General features: G+C 38.0%; 1 protein-coding gene across 19 annotated transcripts in view; it reads right to left on the bottom strand.

Annotated features, from left to right (window-relative positions):
• Positions 1 to 3,026: 3,026 nt before the first annotated feature.
• Positions 3,027 to 16,836, bottom strand: part of LOC6543944 (hepatic leukemia factor) — a 54,178-nt gene continuing 40,368 nt past the window's right edge. For 5 of the 19 annotated variants that reach the window (XM_026976561.1, XM_026976559.1, XM_026976560.1 and 2 more), the window contains 5 exons: positions 9,314 to 9,355; positions 7,370 to 7,524; positions 6,732 to 6,957; positions 5,755 to 5,996; positions 3,880 to 5,675 (listed from right to left, as the gene is read on the bottom strand). In XM_026976561.1, coding sequence (XP_026832362.1) covers positions 5,589 to 5,675; positions 5,755 to 5,996; positions 6,732 to 6,957; positions 7,370 to 7,524; positions 9,314 to 9,355 — 752 coding nt within the window. In that variant the 3' untranslated portion in view covers positions 3,880 to 5,588. Of the gene's footprint in view, positions 5,676 to 5,754; positions 5,997 to 6,731; positions 6,958 to 7,369; positions 7,525 to 9,313; positions 9,356 to 15,034; positions 16,595 to 16,836 lie in introns of those variants that run through there. The other 14 variants (XM_026976552.1, XM_026976553.1, XM_026976555.1 and 11 more) reach the window with 8 other exon arrangements.

The following is a 16,836-nucleotide window of genomic DNA, read 5'->3' as shown; positions in this document are numbered from 1 at the left end:
CCCTCATTCCCCCCTTCCCGTCTTTCTCTTTTGGCTCCGCTTGGCTTGTATTTCAAGCTCAAGTTCAACGTTGTCTGTTAGCGGTTGCCTGCATACTACCAGTTTTCATGCTGCTGCGTTTCCATTAACATTTTGAGTGGCCGTTGTTGTTAACTCATTTTTCGCTTTCGTAAGTCTTGGCCAGTTTAAAATTATGTTTGAGCATTGCTCGCATATATTGCAACATTTCCCCATGGGGAAGTAATCGAATTGCTTCGCCTTAGGTCTGGGTCTGCCTTAAATTGTGCAGTCAGAAAAATAAAAGCTTGCCATTTTACACATTAAATCAAATGAAAAATAAAAAGATGTAAAATAATATATATTTTCTATTTCCCATTTGCGATTCTAAATTATTTGTTTTATTTAGCAATACAAGTTATTTTAGTGCCATGTAAACTTATATAATTCAATTTTTTACCGTGTACCGGTTATACAGCTCCCATTTCTCAAATAGTTGGTGTGGCTTTTGTTGTTCATCAACGGAAATTAGCTGCTAGGTTTCATATTTGAAATGTTTATTTTGTAAGCAATATATGAGGAAATTAGTTTCAAAGTTTTTTTTTTTGCGTTGATATGCTTTTTGCATAATAGGTGTATATCACCGATTCGCGCTTGGGTTCGCCTGAATTTGGTAAAAGTGTGTGAAGCCGTCAAACAATTCATTTTTTTTCGTTGTTTTAGTGAATGTTAATTGAAGTCGGGCGAGTTTCGTTTGTCGTCAACTGGAAGTGAGAATTGGTCTTATGATTGGAGTCTATGGAAGTTTTTTGACAGACAAAATGTAGAATAATATATGTACATATATATATTTTTGGTTCGTATTTTATCCGACCTTGAAGTTTGAAAGTTTTGTAGGTTTTTGGATTTCCGGCCGCTTTATTCGGGCGACATGTCAACTGCAGCCAACAGTTTAACAGCTCATCTCATATCCAGTTACCATGTTCAGATCCTCTTTCCACTCACCAATTATGCAATCAACTTGACCTCCACTTCCTCAAAAATGTGTATTCCAGCTGCTTTGAAGGCCAACCAGTCTGTCTTACTTTGCTGCCCCAAAGTTGGCTATTCGTTGAGAGAAGAAAACTCGCCCAATAGTATACCACCATATCCACCGAAAAATAAAACAATTTTTGTGATTTTTTTTTTGCATTTATCGTTTCAAAATTTGTATCTAAACCTTTATTGTTTGTTCTCTCTTGCAGTTTTCGTAAAACATAATTATTCGCCTGGTCTAAATCTCACTTCTTATCTCTTGAAGTTCCTACTAATTAATTTCAATTTCTATTACGAAATCAAAGTTCATAACAGAAACATAACTTTCTCGTTCAGTTAACAAAATCTACAAAAACTTATACAGAATTCTGTGAAACTTAATATGAATTAAGTTGAGTGTAAAAAAATTAACAAATGACTTCGTTAGATAATAAATTATAGCTGATATCTGCAGCATCCCGAGCACTTCTGTTGGAATTTCTTAAGGTTTTCTCCTTTGGTTTTTTAGATTTATTTTGGTTTTGTATATATATCTAGGTACATGTTAGTGTCCTTGCTTAGGCTTTCATCTGTAAGTTTTAGCTTAAATTTGGTTTTCATTCGTATTCATTTTGTGTTTTGCATGCTGCCAACAACAATTAGGCTGAGTTTCTTGTGGATTTCTTTTAGCATTGCTCTAATGCCTTAAGCTGATCTCTTACTAAGTGTTTTTTGTTTTATTTTTTATTTTGAGTACCAAATGAAGTTTTCTTGCCCTCTCTTAGGCTTTAAGTTAAGCTTTGATCTAGCTTTCGTTTAAGCCTCAACTTAAGCTATGGTAGCCTTGTGTTATTTATGAATTTACCATCAGTTTCTTTGCTTTTCACATATAAAATTATTTGCATTTCGTTTCATTTTGCAAAATTCTCAAAATATAAGTAAAGGCTCTAAAACGCTTTAAGGTCTTTTTTTAGTTTTGTTTTATTTAATTAATTTAGCTTGATTTTTTGCAACAACTAACAATTTTTGTTTTTTCTGTTTCATTTTTTTTTATCTTACTACATTTAAATATTTTTATTTGTGGATTTTTAGGGGGCTTTTTATTGATTTTAAAATTCAACAACATTTCGTCTTTAATAATATGTAAGAATATATTTTTATGTATATATATGTATATAAGTTAATGTATATGTGTATAATATTATGTATATATTAGCATTTAATATGTTTCGCATTGCCATTCGATTCGCGCCGCCACTTCCGTTTCCGCTACGCTCCCTTTTTTTTTAACTCTTACTCACTAAAAACACTCAGCTCTTGCCCGTTACTTACATACTTAAGTTATCGCTTTGCTAATTTCTCGTTTTTGTTTGTTTTCTGCTTTGCACTGCAACAATTTGTGTCTTTAGTTACTATTTTTAACCCTGCCTAACGATCGCCTTCCCTTGCCCGTTTGCTATGTAGTTGAGTGTACTATATGCATACAACTAATATCTGTATAAGATAGATATAAAAATCATCAACTACGAATTTATCTACAAAAGTTATTCGCTTGTTTGTTTTTCCTTGCAGCATGCGTAATTCATTTAACTAATTCTTGTTGTATATAATAAATATATGTATATATTAATGCTTATTGTATATTTAACATAATTTCGTTAGTTTTCAATTGTTATTTTTAAACGTTTCATACTTTTCAGTTTTATCGTCTTTTGTTGTTGCTACAAAGTCTACATTTTGTTACGGAACATTCTTATTCGAAAATCTGGGTTTTCTTGTTATTTAAACTAAAGATTAAATCTTTAAATGAAAACGTCTACACAAACTTGCTGCCTAAAACTTCAAACAAATACTTTTTGCCCTTGAAAAGTTTGCTTTCTTTTGGCCTGGCAAAATCCGCGCCCGAAAGTAGGCTATAGAATTTGCATTCTCCCCTTTTTGGATGCGTGAGTGTGGATGTGTGAGTATGTTTGTATGTCAGCCAAACTATTTCTCAAATACCTTAGTTCAGTGAAGAGTTTTTATTCGGTTTTTTATTCAACAATTCTCTACATAAACCAAAAAATTGTCTACAAAAATTCAGCTACAAACTACGGAAAACAATAGTTGTTTAAAAATATACAAAACTACGCTTAACTAAAGTTGTGTAAGGTGAGGGGGAGGTCTACTGCTCATTTAATCGATGGCCAGGCAAATGAAATAAGCAAAATATCGCCTTAGTTTGTTTTCACCTCTACGCGCAATTTATATTACTTAGGTATAAATATTTTTATATAAATATAACATGGTTTTTGTTTTACTTCTGCTTTTGTTGTACAAATATGTAGCAATTGCTTGAATCTGCTTAGTCGTATAGTCCGCTATTTGAGTTATCCATAAGTGTTAAGTTTATCGTATATACTTGTGTGAATTCATTCAACAACCGAAGCTCAAAAATGTTCATTTTGCAAAATGACACCCAACTTTTTTCATATTGTTTTTTATGTTAGGTTAATTGTGGGATTCTTTTTTCATCTTTAACGTTATTTTGTGGTTGTTTTCTCTAGGTGGTCTCATAGCAGTGCAAAAGGCTTCAGGGTTAGATTTACGATTTTTTTTGGGGTTCGTTTTAATAAACAAAAAAAAACAGGGTTTGGCTAAATATCTATATTGCTATATTACTGATTACTATATAATCTTTGTAGTTATTGCGTCTATCGTTAGGGTTAGTTTCGATTTCGGTTACGGTTACGGCTTTAGGTTTATTTCTTTAACTGTCTTGAGATCCATGTATGGTGTTCATTAGATATTTACTAACAATGAGCTGTGTGGCGAGGGGATGGGGCATCTGTGGGGGTTTTTTGGGTGGATAGATAGAAAATAAACGAGTTTTCAATAGTTAAAAGCAACGCTTAGACTTTTATTATTACACACAAATTGTTTTTTGCTTTCTCACTTTTTCGTTACGCTCATTCTCCTTTATCGATCTTTACTTTTGTGGTTCTTCTTTCGTTTTTTTGTTTTTGTGTTGGTTTGCACATTTTTCCATAGAATAAATAAAACTTATTGAAATTTGTTAAGAAGGAGTGCTTAATGGACTTATTATCTCACTACGCTTTTGTTATAGCTTCCATATTGTTTGCTGAATATAAAATATAAATTTGCTCTCGGTCGGTAAGTTTTTTTCCGGTTTCATATATTTTCTTAAATTTCTAGATAATTGTATGCAGGTAAATGTAACTCAAATGTATAACAAATAATAATAATTAATAAACTTAGCTAACGAAAATAGTTGTTGTTTAAAGTAACATAATTGTATGGTATTATGTAAAAATGTTTTGTTTTAAAATTGTTTGTTTAAGATCTTGCAAATCACACCAAAAGAAATAGTTTTTCTTGTAATAAAAGTTAAACGAATAAAATGTTTACAACTAAAAGGAAAAATGTGAAAATTTGTAGCGATAGCATGGTATGAAGGGTTTTTTGCAGATGGTCTGTGTGCATGTAGTTCTTAGTAGGAAGTGAGAAAACTAGTTCTCTCGCTTTAACCAGCTGACTATGTCTGGGTTAGTTTTGGGTTGGTTATTTTAGTATCAAGAAATCAACAACAAAAACTATTTCACTTCTAGTTTTTCATTTTAGTCTGTCCACCGTCTGTCTCTGTCCGTATGTTTTTAATTTTTGTTTTTTTTTTTGGGGTTTTCTCATGTTTTTTCATTAGGTTTTTATAAAAATCATAGCTCACTTAAACTAACCAGCTGCCAAGTGCCCGGCAACTGAGGAGGGAAGTTCTTTGCTCATCTCTAAATGGTTTTCTCTTAGCGTTCCTTTAATTTTCTCTTTTTTTTGTGGGTTTTCATTTTGCAATTTTTTATACATATTTTCTTTAGCTTTTTATGGTTATTCCTCTCACGAGTTAATTTGAAAAAAAGGCAACGAAATTATTTACAATATGATTTGTTGTGTGCTTGTGGATTTCCGTTCACTATTAGCTTAAGCAAAACTTAATCGAACAACTAATTACAAGAAATAATAAAAACTAAAGTAGAAGGGGGTAAACAATAGTAGAAATAGAAAATAGCGAAGAAGAGAAGTTTTCTTGTTTGCGTAAAACTAGGCTAGACAACTATTAAACAATTTAAAAGATAACAATTCTACGTCTGTGTTTTTAGGATTCCCATTGCGCTCGGAAGTATGCTACTTTAAAGGCAAAAAGCTTCGGCTGCAGAGCTTTTCAACGCTCTGCTCTCGTGAGACTTTCTTTTTTGGCTACTCTAAAAAATGTCGTTTTCTCCTCCTTTGTGTTTAGTTAATCTGCTTTTAGTTTTTTAGCATAAAATAAATATTAAAGCGGAGCACGACGCCGTGAGGGGTTTTCTTGTGTATGTGTGGGTGTGGGTGTGTGTCTGCTTACTAATTATATTTTTGCATATACATATTTAGATACAATATGTACTTTATAGTGTAGGTTTCATGTCTGCCGTACTAAACATTATTAGTAGTTTTATCATAGTTATGATTATTGTTATTTTATCAATAGTTATTATTATTTAATTGTTGTGTTGTCCTCAGGCCAAGTCACAAAATTGTATTTATCATTACACATCTTGGAATTTCGATAGACGTGCACGCAAGTCCATGTTCTCCTGTTTCAACTGCTCCACCTCCTGATGTAATGTTGCATTCTGTCGAATTAAATTAGTAAATAGGTTAGTTTTCGATATTATAGTGGGTGGGTGGGTGTTCATTGAGCTGGGGACTCACTTCCTTCTCCAAGTAGCGTGCCCGCATCGCGATCTGGTTCTCCTTTTGGCGCCGGGCATCGCGGGATCGCTTGGCGGCAATGTTGTTCTTCCGGCGACGTGCCCAGTACTTGTCGTCCTTGAGCTCATCTGGAACGAATTGCTTGCGTGACTTTTTGATCATCGGCTGCGGCTTGAGCTCCTCGTCGGAGAAGGCTCTGGTTCGCGGATCAAAGTCACGGCCCGAGGAGGCGAACGAAAATGCTGGAATATCAAATACTAAATGTTAACAATGGCTCACAGACTGTTTCGTGCTACATTGACATCGTAAAATCAAAAACCTCTGTATGGGGAAGTCCAACAAATTGATTGGTAACTCGTTGAGAATTATATTGAATTCGAATTGAATTGAAATTTAAGGATTTTGCACAAATTGGAATGGGAATCATTGAGTGAAAACCTTGCGGGCCTTCGGTATGTGTCTCTTTAACATTTAGCATTTGATAAGACATTTGTGTGGTAACTTAAATTAATTTATATAATTTCAGTTATAATTTAAGTTAGAAGCAATGTCCATTCCATTTGTGTTGAAATAATTCAATTTACAAAAGTCAATAAAGCTTAGTTAATAAAGTCCTAAGATCGTATACTTGCGTTCATAAAAACTGCATTACTGAATTGATAAAGCACCTGATAATGATTTGATAACAAAATGTGATACACTACATCAAAATGGTTGTGATTAATGCAACTTCCGTATTACAGTATAGTTGTATCTATAATTACAAGAATTTCAGCTTTAAAACAACTTTTCAACTTTGAATCCTAAATTTAACGATTATTTCGATCTCGATTTCATTAATCGATTGTACTCGACAGCTCAAAAGTGACAATCTGTCTGACAATCTCAATAGATATTACATGTGATAATGGCTTATTTTACGATCTCAATTGACTTTTTATCGATGTATCGATAGCGCGATAGCTCGCTGTACTCACTTGACTCGGCCGGCGATGGCGGATTCAGGGTATCCGGACTGATGCAGTCGGATGGCGAGGGCGACCGCTCCCGCTTTGTGGTTATGTGGCCAAGACCAAGGGACAGACCCGCTGCATGGCCCAGGGAATCGGACCGGTGGCCCAGACCACTGGAGTGACCCAGATGCGTGCCGGGCAGGCCATCAGGTATGTTGTTCTCCGACAGGAACTCGTCTAGGTCGGCATACTAAAAGTTTGAATGGGAAATAGGCGAATGAGCAACTGGACACCACTGTGAGGAGCAGATATTCCCTTGAGGTTAGTCACACGATCTCTGAGCTCTGATGATGAGAATGCAATTCTCGCACTAAGTAAGCAATCGATAACATTCAAGTTAACTGTTTCACCGTGTGTTTTGTCATGACTGTACTTGTGGTTTAGTGTGTGCTTAGGCTGTTTCCACTAACTGCATTATTTTAACGACTCAGAAATGGGATACATCTATATCAGCAATTTACATATCATTTAATATGCTTTCTAATAAGCTAGTGAAATCAGCCTTTCGTGTCAAATTTTGAGCTTTGTGTGTTATTTTGACCCTTGGAACATTGTATAAAAAGACGCAGCCACTACGCAGCGATGATAGGTATGATACTAACTTGTGTTACCTTGAGGTCGGCATCATAGGGCAGGGTCTTGTCCCACAGATTTGGGCCGAGAAACGCTGTTTGCGCCTCAACATTCCAGATGTCGCCCTCCTCCTTGTATTTGTCATCTGGGCAGATGATTTCTTTGCTATTCGATGTGGATTTGCCTGCAACGGAATGATGGACAATTAGACAGGGCCATAACTGATTAGATAGCGGTCGACAAGTGTGGCATGCTAAGGGCTTAAAATCTTATGCCCATACCGGGAAGTGGGTCAAGTACTGTATATTTCTTTCTTTATTATATAAACCATTCGAGTTCTTCAGTAATCGCATGGGAATCACACATATAGCTGAAACAATTTCCGCGAATTTCCGCATGCAGCTTTTGGCCATAAAAACGGGTTACAGCCACACAAAACGAAGCAAAGACACAAAACCAACAAACAAACAAATCACTCACACACACAACACACACACAGACACAAAGCAAACAACGGCAAGAGGAAGCAGCGGACAGACAGCATACGAAAAGCGAAAGTGAAATTTTTACTACACAGCTTTCAAACTGATTTTGATCGCTTCCAGCTGAGAAAGAAAAAAAACGTTAAATAAACTTAAAACACTCAAAGATGGCTAAAAGCTCTTAGCCCTATTGTTGCCAAGTTGAGTGGTTTTTTTGTATTTCGAAGCTGCGCATGCGCAGCTGAGCATGATCTTTCTCTGCCAGCTCCTCGCTTCTTTTCTGTGATTTCTTCCACGAAACCCGTTTTCTGGCCACAGACAGTAAAAGAAACCAGTTGCCGTCTTTGGTTTCTTCGGCTCGCAATAGTTTCCGCTTTCTTATTCACTCTCACTTTCATTTGCCAATGCTTTTTCTTGAATTTTTTCCACTTTTTATTTGATTTTTTTTTTTTTTGTTTTGTTGTATTTTACAGTTGTTGGCTACTGCCGCTTTTTGCATTACGGACTATTGCGAAATTTTATGCCATTTTGCGGCCTGGCCTGCCTCTTTCTTTCCTCGACTTCTTCGGCGCCAAACACACACATTTCTGGTCTGTGCCATGAAGTAATATCTTTTCTTTTCTCTTCGATGTGCTCAGCAAAGCGTAAGTGAAATGCTCAAGTGTCTGTGAAGTAATATCTGGTGTTTGGTGAAAATGGGGACTTGCAAATCAAGGCAAATGCATTGGCCCACGGGGCGCATGCGCAATGTATTTATGAGCATTTTGGCCAGCGTCTTTTCCTCTTCAATTAGACACTGTTGTTTCGCAGTATCCAGTAGTATTTTTTAGGGAGATTTATACATGAATGTACGACTGATTCGTAAGTGCATTTACCTAATTGAATTATGTCTAACAATTACTTTTAACAAATGGAAAACAATAAAAGTAATGTAAGGCGGTAATAGGTGAACAAAAAGCAAGTGGATAAATGCGAAGTGGTTAACATAAGGTAAATTCAAATCATTAAATCATTGTTAACATAAGGCAGAGTCCAATCATTAAAGTAAATATAATTGATGATATAAATAATTTATAAGCTATGTTTATAGAGCTTCACAGATTTTGGTGGGAAGCTTTAAAGAAATATATTTATTACCAAAGCTTAATGATTTGGCATTAACATAAGGGGAATTTCACCAGCTTTCTTTAGCAATTAATACAATACATGTGAAACCATATATGAAAACTTGCTTAAAAAATGTTGCAAAACTTAAACAAAACGTAATATATATTTTTAATTTGTGCCACAAAGGGAAAAGAGCTCAATCTTTAATCATGCCCCAGCAAACAATACAAATTCTCAATAAAATATTAAAAACAATACTCATTCGAAAAATAGTAGAAAAACTTTCGCAAGGCAATTAAACAAAACACACAAAAAAGAAACAAGACTACAGAAATTACAGAAATATAAAAATTAAACAAACGAAAAAGACAAAAACCAAATTACCGTTTGATTTGCAAATGAAACCCAAAAATGGAGATTTCCTGCCTGTAAAACAGAAGAAACGGAAAAGAAAGATAGTAGAAAAGAAATACAATATTGATTCTTTCACAAAAGCAAACAATTAAAAGAAGCAACAAACAAATACGGCAAATACACAATAGTAATGGCACAAATAACAAAAGGCGCGTGCAAATGCGATGATAAAAAGTAGCTGATTTCATTGGAATTTTAATTAAGGATGGAAAACAAGAAGGATGTGAAGACGACTCCTCGCAAAGGCACTTTTACTTTTATTCCATTGTCTTCGATCCGAATTTATATCTGTTTCGATTCACTTTCACTGTCATCAACATTGTTGATTTGTGTGCTGAACAGCAGGAATCTTGTCTTTCGGTTTATTTTTAGAAGCGAACCCAAAACAGGAATTCGACTTAATCTCTGGTTTCTGTTGCTGTTTCAGTTTCGGTTTCGGTTTCAGTTTCTCTTGCCATTTTAAGTGGGTCAGCGATTTTTTTCTGTGTCATCTCTGGGAGCCCTCGCACCTTTTATTTTCATTTATTTTACCATTTTTGGCTGGGTCGACCAACGAAATTTCTCATTTTGGGTAATTAAAATAATTTGCATAATTTTCGTGGCTTTTTAGTTCGTATTTCACTTTCATTAGAAAGGCATAGATAGATGTCCAGAGAAAGAGAGAGAGAGTTCTCTGCTTTTGGGCCTACGACAACAAATTTATTGTTTCTCTGGTGAAACGCGATCACACACTTCCAGTTCTCTTTTCTGGTCAAAAAAGGTTGTTTATGGACCTAATAATAATATTATGCTTATTACTGGCATATTATTTTTCTGTAAATTGTTGCCTCAGTGGTCTTTGTTGTGTTAATGGTTGGCCACAATTTTTAGTGGACCATGGTCGCTGGGTTTTTCAGATATGTATAAATTTTGTTTTTTTTTTTGGGAACTAAACTTTCACTTTTTGTTTCGTTTTTTTCGGGCTTTAGTTGGTTGGCGGTTTTAGTGACTGTGATTTTGATCAAGTGCAAGTCGTCGAGGAAGTGATGATCAAGTTGAAGGAAGTAAGCAGCTTGATGACACTTAACAGCATTAATTTAATGAACAAGATTCGGTGCTATTAAGTGATTATAAAATACTGGGCTTATAGTTTTCGCAAGAAAGTTGAAATGGTTTTGATGTAATGTAATTTCTAAAGTTACACTATCTTTTGCATCTTTCAATATATTTTTTTCATCCTATAACGCTTTGTTTTATCGTGATTATTTTCCGCCTTTTTGTAGTTAATCAGAGTATGCATTAAACCAATTAAATTTTGACTCCCAGACACATCCGTCTCAACTGGCCAAAAACTCAATTTCCCCCTCGTTTCCCCTCTCCCGACAAGCGAAACGAAAGTGAGAGTGCTGGAAAAACGAGTCCGGAGAGCTCCCCAATAAACTATCCCCAAAAAAAGCGAAGGCAAAGAAACCAGTTTAAAATACGCAAACGCAAATCGGTTCAACTTCTGGGCGAAGAATTAAATCGAAGAGGCTGCAGTGACGATTATGCGGAATATTTATACAAATTAATTCCACGCGAAAGTTTTGGATCGCCTGCATTATCATGCAAATAGCAATAAAATCGATTTCGTTCGCACATTATTAAGTGTTATAAATATGCTTTGCCAAATTATGCAACTTTGTGCACTTTTGCTTATTTCTGAGCCGCCGCCAGCAACAACAACAGCAAGCACAACCACAACTGTCCGCCCCTTTCACCTGCCTTTCGCCATCTCGCTCGCTCGCGCGCCATCTCTCTTGCACTCTCTGTACTTTCGGTCATACGGTGCGCATGCGCAATGATGGCGCAACTGCGACGGCTTTTTGTTGCTGTTTTTCATGGTGTTATTACCGCTGTTGTTGTTACTGTTCTCTCTTGTTGTTGTTGTTGTTGCTTTTGTTGCTGTTGCGCCTGAGTGCCTCGTTGTATTACATCGATTTATAAACTACACGTACATACATCGCACTCTTCTTTTATGGTTTGTTGCCATTGTTGTTGGGGGGAAGTTGTGCTGTTATTGTTGTTGTTGTTGTTGTTCCTGGTGGAGTGCAGAAAGTGTAACACTTTCGATTGTTGCGCTGTCTCTGTGTGTTTGGTCTGCTGCTTTTTAGTTGCTTTTGCTGCCTTTTTACTTGTTTTTGCTGCCTTTTTGTTGCTTTTGCTGCCTTTGCTGCCTTTTTGTTGCTTTTGCTGCTGCGGCTTTGTATGCATTGCATTCATTCCGTATTTGCGCTCATTTGCATTGCTTGTTTTTTTGTGATTCCCTTTTTTAATGCCTTTTTACAGCTTTCGGTGTATTTGTTTTTTACATCTGTCTACCGCTCTTTTTGTGTGAAATTAATTATTTGTGGGAAAATGTGATAGGCTTTGAATTTCCGGGTTGCCAGCACGAACCATTTGTTGCTAACCAAATCGGTGAAAATATGTGAAAAACTCGTAACTCTATAATGAAATATTAGAACTATTTCACATTTTTTCTCGAACAAAAACAATTTAAAATGTTTAAGCACTAGTTCTATGTTGCAGAAATATTTGATTTGATATCATTACACGGAATTATTCACCAAAAAGTCTTAAAAAAACTATATCGTTTAAATTTGGTAATTGTGAATCTCCCAAAATGTGTATCTCTGAGCTGATTACCCAAAAGAACCGTTCAGCGGCGAAATGGCGAAAGACTTTCCACTATTGAATACCTTTCGAATTGTGCAAATCAATTTTCCCATATTACACAACGAAACAGTTTAGCAGTCTACAATTAAGCGATTTCCCTAACGGCAGGCCGCTTTCTTTGCGATTACGAAACTGATAGAAAATTATGAAAGACAAACGAGAGGCGGAATATTTTGCAATAGTTTAATTGCCCGAGACTCGGGCGGCGAAAGTGAAAATCCGCAGGCAGCGACACAATTTGCCACATACACAGTTTTCCACTCAACCCATTAGCCCAATTTCAGTTCGAAAGAAAGCCATGGCAGCAGCAGCAGCAGCAGCAGCCAAAGCAGTTAATTAGCAGAAATAAGGAAGCGAAACCGATAATCATACGTATCGTGTTGGCTCTATCAAATTATAGACTCATGCCATAAAGCGGCTGAAACACGAACGACCACAGACATCGAAACCCAAATAAAATTGCCTCAAATATGCAGAGCACGCTGCCTGGAAACAACAATAACAACACAAGCGCTGCAGAAGTAGGCGTGGCTGGGCTGAAACGTAATCAAAAGACAGTAAATTCAATCGAAGTGCTTCTGGTCTTTGTGCATTTTTCGTATTTTTCGTATTAGCCGTATTATTCGTGCTTTTTGGCTAACACGACGACGTGTGAACAGATTGCTCATACGCCGCGTGGTACACGAGCCAAAAGTCACCGTTAAGCCGCTCTTTCGGCCACTTTCACTGATTCAAGTTTCTCACCTGGCAGCGGCGCAGTAATTCGCACGTTTTACCGTTACCGCTTCGCGATTGCGCAACACCCAACACACACACACACACACACACACCGCGTGGAGTGTCGGCCAAACACAAACACAGCCACAATAAATTGGCAACAATCTTGCGTTTGGCCAAGACGAGTAGCCCGCGCACTTTGATTGAAATAACTGTAATACGTTGCATTTTGGCAGGCCGCCTATCTGGGTGAGTGTGTGACGCCTCGACGTTTGGCTTGGGGTTTCCAGGCCCCCATTAACCCCACAGCACCCCACCAGCACCCATTGCACCCCATTCTCGCCTTTTGGCATGTTTCAGGGGCGCATTTAAGCCGCAACGCTTCCCGCGCAGATAAACCAAACGAAAGGAAGTCATGAATGGCCAGATTGAGGCGCACCGAACGGGCCAAGTCAATTGCAATTGAAACTGGAGGCGTTCGCGCTCGTGTCTTGGCCAGAACCGTAGAAACGCAAGCAGGTAGAAAGATATTGCCAGGTGACGGAAAATAGGTAATAAAACACCTTAGATGCACTGCAAACTGTTATTATTACAATAATGCTGCATTCAACAGTTTGTAGTTTGCTTAGTTCCAAAAGCAAACGATTTCGTTGAACAAATTTTGCGGATTTCCTTTGATTTGTTTAGCTAATTTAGTTTTTTCCCACGCTAACATCATACTCCCAACTATTTGGTTAACGATTGAATATTAAGCAAATAAAAAACCCCCGCCATTCAACTACACATTGTTTTTGGCAACTTTCGAAATTGTATATTTTTGATTAAGATAAAAATGTATCCCACTCTTCAGAGCTGAACTGGAACCCTTCAGCATTTTTCTTATATTTTTTCTTATATTTGAGTTGCTTTCAGCTTGTCTGTCTTGCTGTTTTATTTCAAGAAGAGCCAACAGCGAGCAGAGGCCACAAAAAATATCAAAAAACTACCAAAAGGCAAAGAAAGAAGTGAATTTAAAAACTGCCGAAAAAGTGAAAGTTAATTTTTTGGTGATGTTGCTAAGCCGGCGGAGCAGCTGGCTTGTGGTTGTTGTTGCTGCTAGTGGCGTCGGCGTTGTTGGCTCAACGAAAAATGTAAAAAAAATGTAAAAAACGCATTTTTCGGCTGCTAAAGAGCCGCTTATGAATTTGATATTGTTTGGCCGCCCTGGACACCAATAAATTATGCCGCGCAGTGTCAAACAGAAACAGAAACAGAAACGGAAACAGTAAAAGTAAAATTACCCTTTTGTTGCCGCGTTTATTTTTTTTTGGCAGATCAACTCTGGGTGATAACAACAAAAGGCCAACAGACGAGAGCCAAAAAGGCCGCAACAGTCGGCTTTTAAATGCAGCGTAGTAAAAACAAAAAACAGTACCGCCTGGAATATAAGTATATATACAACAAACACAAGTATATATGAATATATGTATATATGGAAAGCACCCAAAGTCAGAAACGAAAGTTGTCTGGAAATGTCGCGCTCAACAAGTTGTTGCCGCATTTTGGCCCTTGCCGAGAGCATGGCCTAAAGTCGAAAGCAAAAGTGATTGTGAAACGCCAGCGAGTTCCGAAAGGTTCGAAAGTCGAGTTAACCTACCCCACGCGGAAATGTCCGCTGAATCCGTACAGCAGCCCCCAAAATGAAACCAGAAAACGGATGAAGGAAACCCCAACTGTCAGTCGTCATAAGCCATAGTCTCCCCAATTGGACGCACATGCCCCCCACCCCCATCCCCACCCCCTGCCAATCGATTTAAGCTGACTTTCACACTACATCAGGGTCGTTTTGGGGGTTGGCTGCCGTTGGGGTGCGAAAAATTAGCCAGGCGTACAATCAATTTGGGGAAATGCAACGGCAGAAACAGGGAAGCAAACTGAACCCACAAAGGTCAAGGGCAATCAGCCTTTTGTAGGCAATTGGCTGTTCCATCAAGAGAGCATGTTTCAAATCGATGCCAAGTACTATAATAATATTACTCCATTAAGATCATATGTGCTGTTTGCAAGCAGTTCCTAACTACTCATCAAACATACACTAAACTATAGTTTGTAGATAGTTATGTATCTTTTTACTCATCACATCTTTCCAGCCCAAATGAAGCTGGTTTTGGTGAGTAAGGTAATAATATTGCTATTAAAATGTGTAATTATTAATTGAATTATTTAATTTAAAATTATTTAGTTTATTCCCAATGCCTTCGTTGCATTTGCGGTGCTTAGTTAGTAAGTGCTGATCCATACCATTCAAGTAGTTGGCGTGCTGCTTCCACAATTGTTGCACCTGGAATTGGGTCCATCGACTGTTGTCATCGCCACCCACTGCATTGCTGTTGTTGTTGCTATTGCTGTTTGTATTGTTATTGTTATTGTTATTATTGTTGCTGTTGCTGTTGTTGATTACACCCACTAGGCTGCTGACCAGACTATTCTCGTGCGCCTGCTGTTGTTGCGCCACCGCGGAGGCGGTGTTCACTGTGGGCGTGGCATTGTTGCTGGCCGCCAGATTGGCATTTGGTGTGGCTGGATTGTTGTTGTTATTATTGTTGTTATTGTTGTTGTTATTATTATTGCTGCTGTTGTTGTTGAGGGAGGCATGGTTATTGATAATGATATTGAGATTGTTGTGATTGAGTATGTTATTGTTGCTATTATTGCTGTTGTTGTTGCCGCCAGGACTGCCGCCCGTGCCGTTGTTGTTGTTGGCATGTTGCTGCTGCTGAAGCTGTTGCTGTTGCTGTTGCAGGTTGTTGGCCGCCACAGCGACCGCAGCAGCTGCTGCATTCACATTCACGTGCGCCAAGTGTTGCAGATGATGTTGCAGCAGTTGCGTGGGCGGCGGCAGCGTTCCACTTGCCACATTGTTTCCATTGCTCAGATTGTTGAGCAGTTGCTGCTGCTGCTGTTGCTGCTGTTGCTGCTGGTGTTGCATGCTGCTGCGCAGCAGATTGTTGTTGCAGGCCACATTGAGATTCGCGTTGCTGGTGTTGCTGTTGTTGGCATTGTTGCCCGTGTTGCTGCCGCTGTTGCCGGCCAACAAATGCGGCAGATTGTGCACCACTTGCAGTGGCAAGCTGCTCAGCGGTGGCAAGGCTGCCGTCTGCGACATGTTGCCGAGCAACTGTTGCTGCTGGTGTTGCTGCTGCTGCTGCTGTTGCTGTTGCTGCTGCTGCTGTTGCTGCTGCACACTCTGCAGCAGCTGCAGCTGCTGTTGCTGATGCTGCATGCCATGTTGCTGCTGCTGTTGCAGCGCCAGTGCTGGCGGTGGCATTTGATAGTCCATTCTCATTGCTGAGATCACAATTGGTTTCACTCCCGGCTTCACTCAATTCAATGTTATTTGCTGCATGTATCAGTTAGCTGGCCATGTGTGGCACAAACATGTTGCTGCTGCGGCACTGCCAGTTGGCTTAATTAACAACAAATTGGAATTTAGAACCGAATAAGAGCTTTTGTCACCCGCACAGCAGCAGCATCGAAAAAAACTGAGAGCGCGCTCACTTTGCTACTCAGAATTTGCTTTGGCTCACTGTTTTTGTGGCCTTTTTTTTGCATTCGCAATTTTGCTACTGTTTGTTTGGTTTGTTTTGTTTGCCTCTTTCTATTATTATTCGTTGTCAACTATTCCGTGTACTGAGTGTGGTTTTATTTAATTTTTTTTGTATTTTTTTATCGGCGTGTGGGGCTGGGCCCGTTTGTTAGGGGATTCAGTTCTCGCTGCCCGCCGCTTCTGAATGAGAAAAGTTTGACCTTGAGGCGGCAGTGGAAAAAGCAAAATAAACAGCCAGCAAAATGTTTTCGCTATGCGTTTTTTTGTTGTTTTTCACACTGATCGTTGCTCGTTTTTTTTTTCTGAGTGTGTTCACGCTCGTGCGAAATTTTGATGCAGAATTAATTCTTTTTTGTCAGCGAATGTTTGGGCTGCTCAGCAAATCGTACTATTTATTGACATTTTTGATAACTGATACCATGTACTACATATATTTTGCAATTTTTATGATCTTTAGTTAAGATTAGGAATTTGTGTTTTTAGACTTTGCAGATTT

This window comes from Drosophila erecta, unplaced genomic scaffold, assembly GCF_003286155.1.
Source record: "Drosophila erecta strain 14021-0224.00,06,07 unplaced genomic scaffold, DereRS2 tig00000021-arrow-pilon, whole genome shotgun sequence".
Lineage (NCBI taxonomy): Eukaryota > Metazoa > Arthropoda > Insecta > Diptera > Drosophilidae > Drosophila > Drosophila erecta.
Note: the sequence above shows the minus strand (reverse complement) of the source record. Positions and strands in the feature narration are given on the sequence as shown.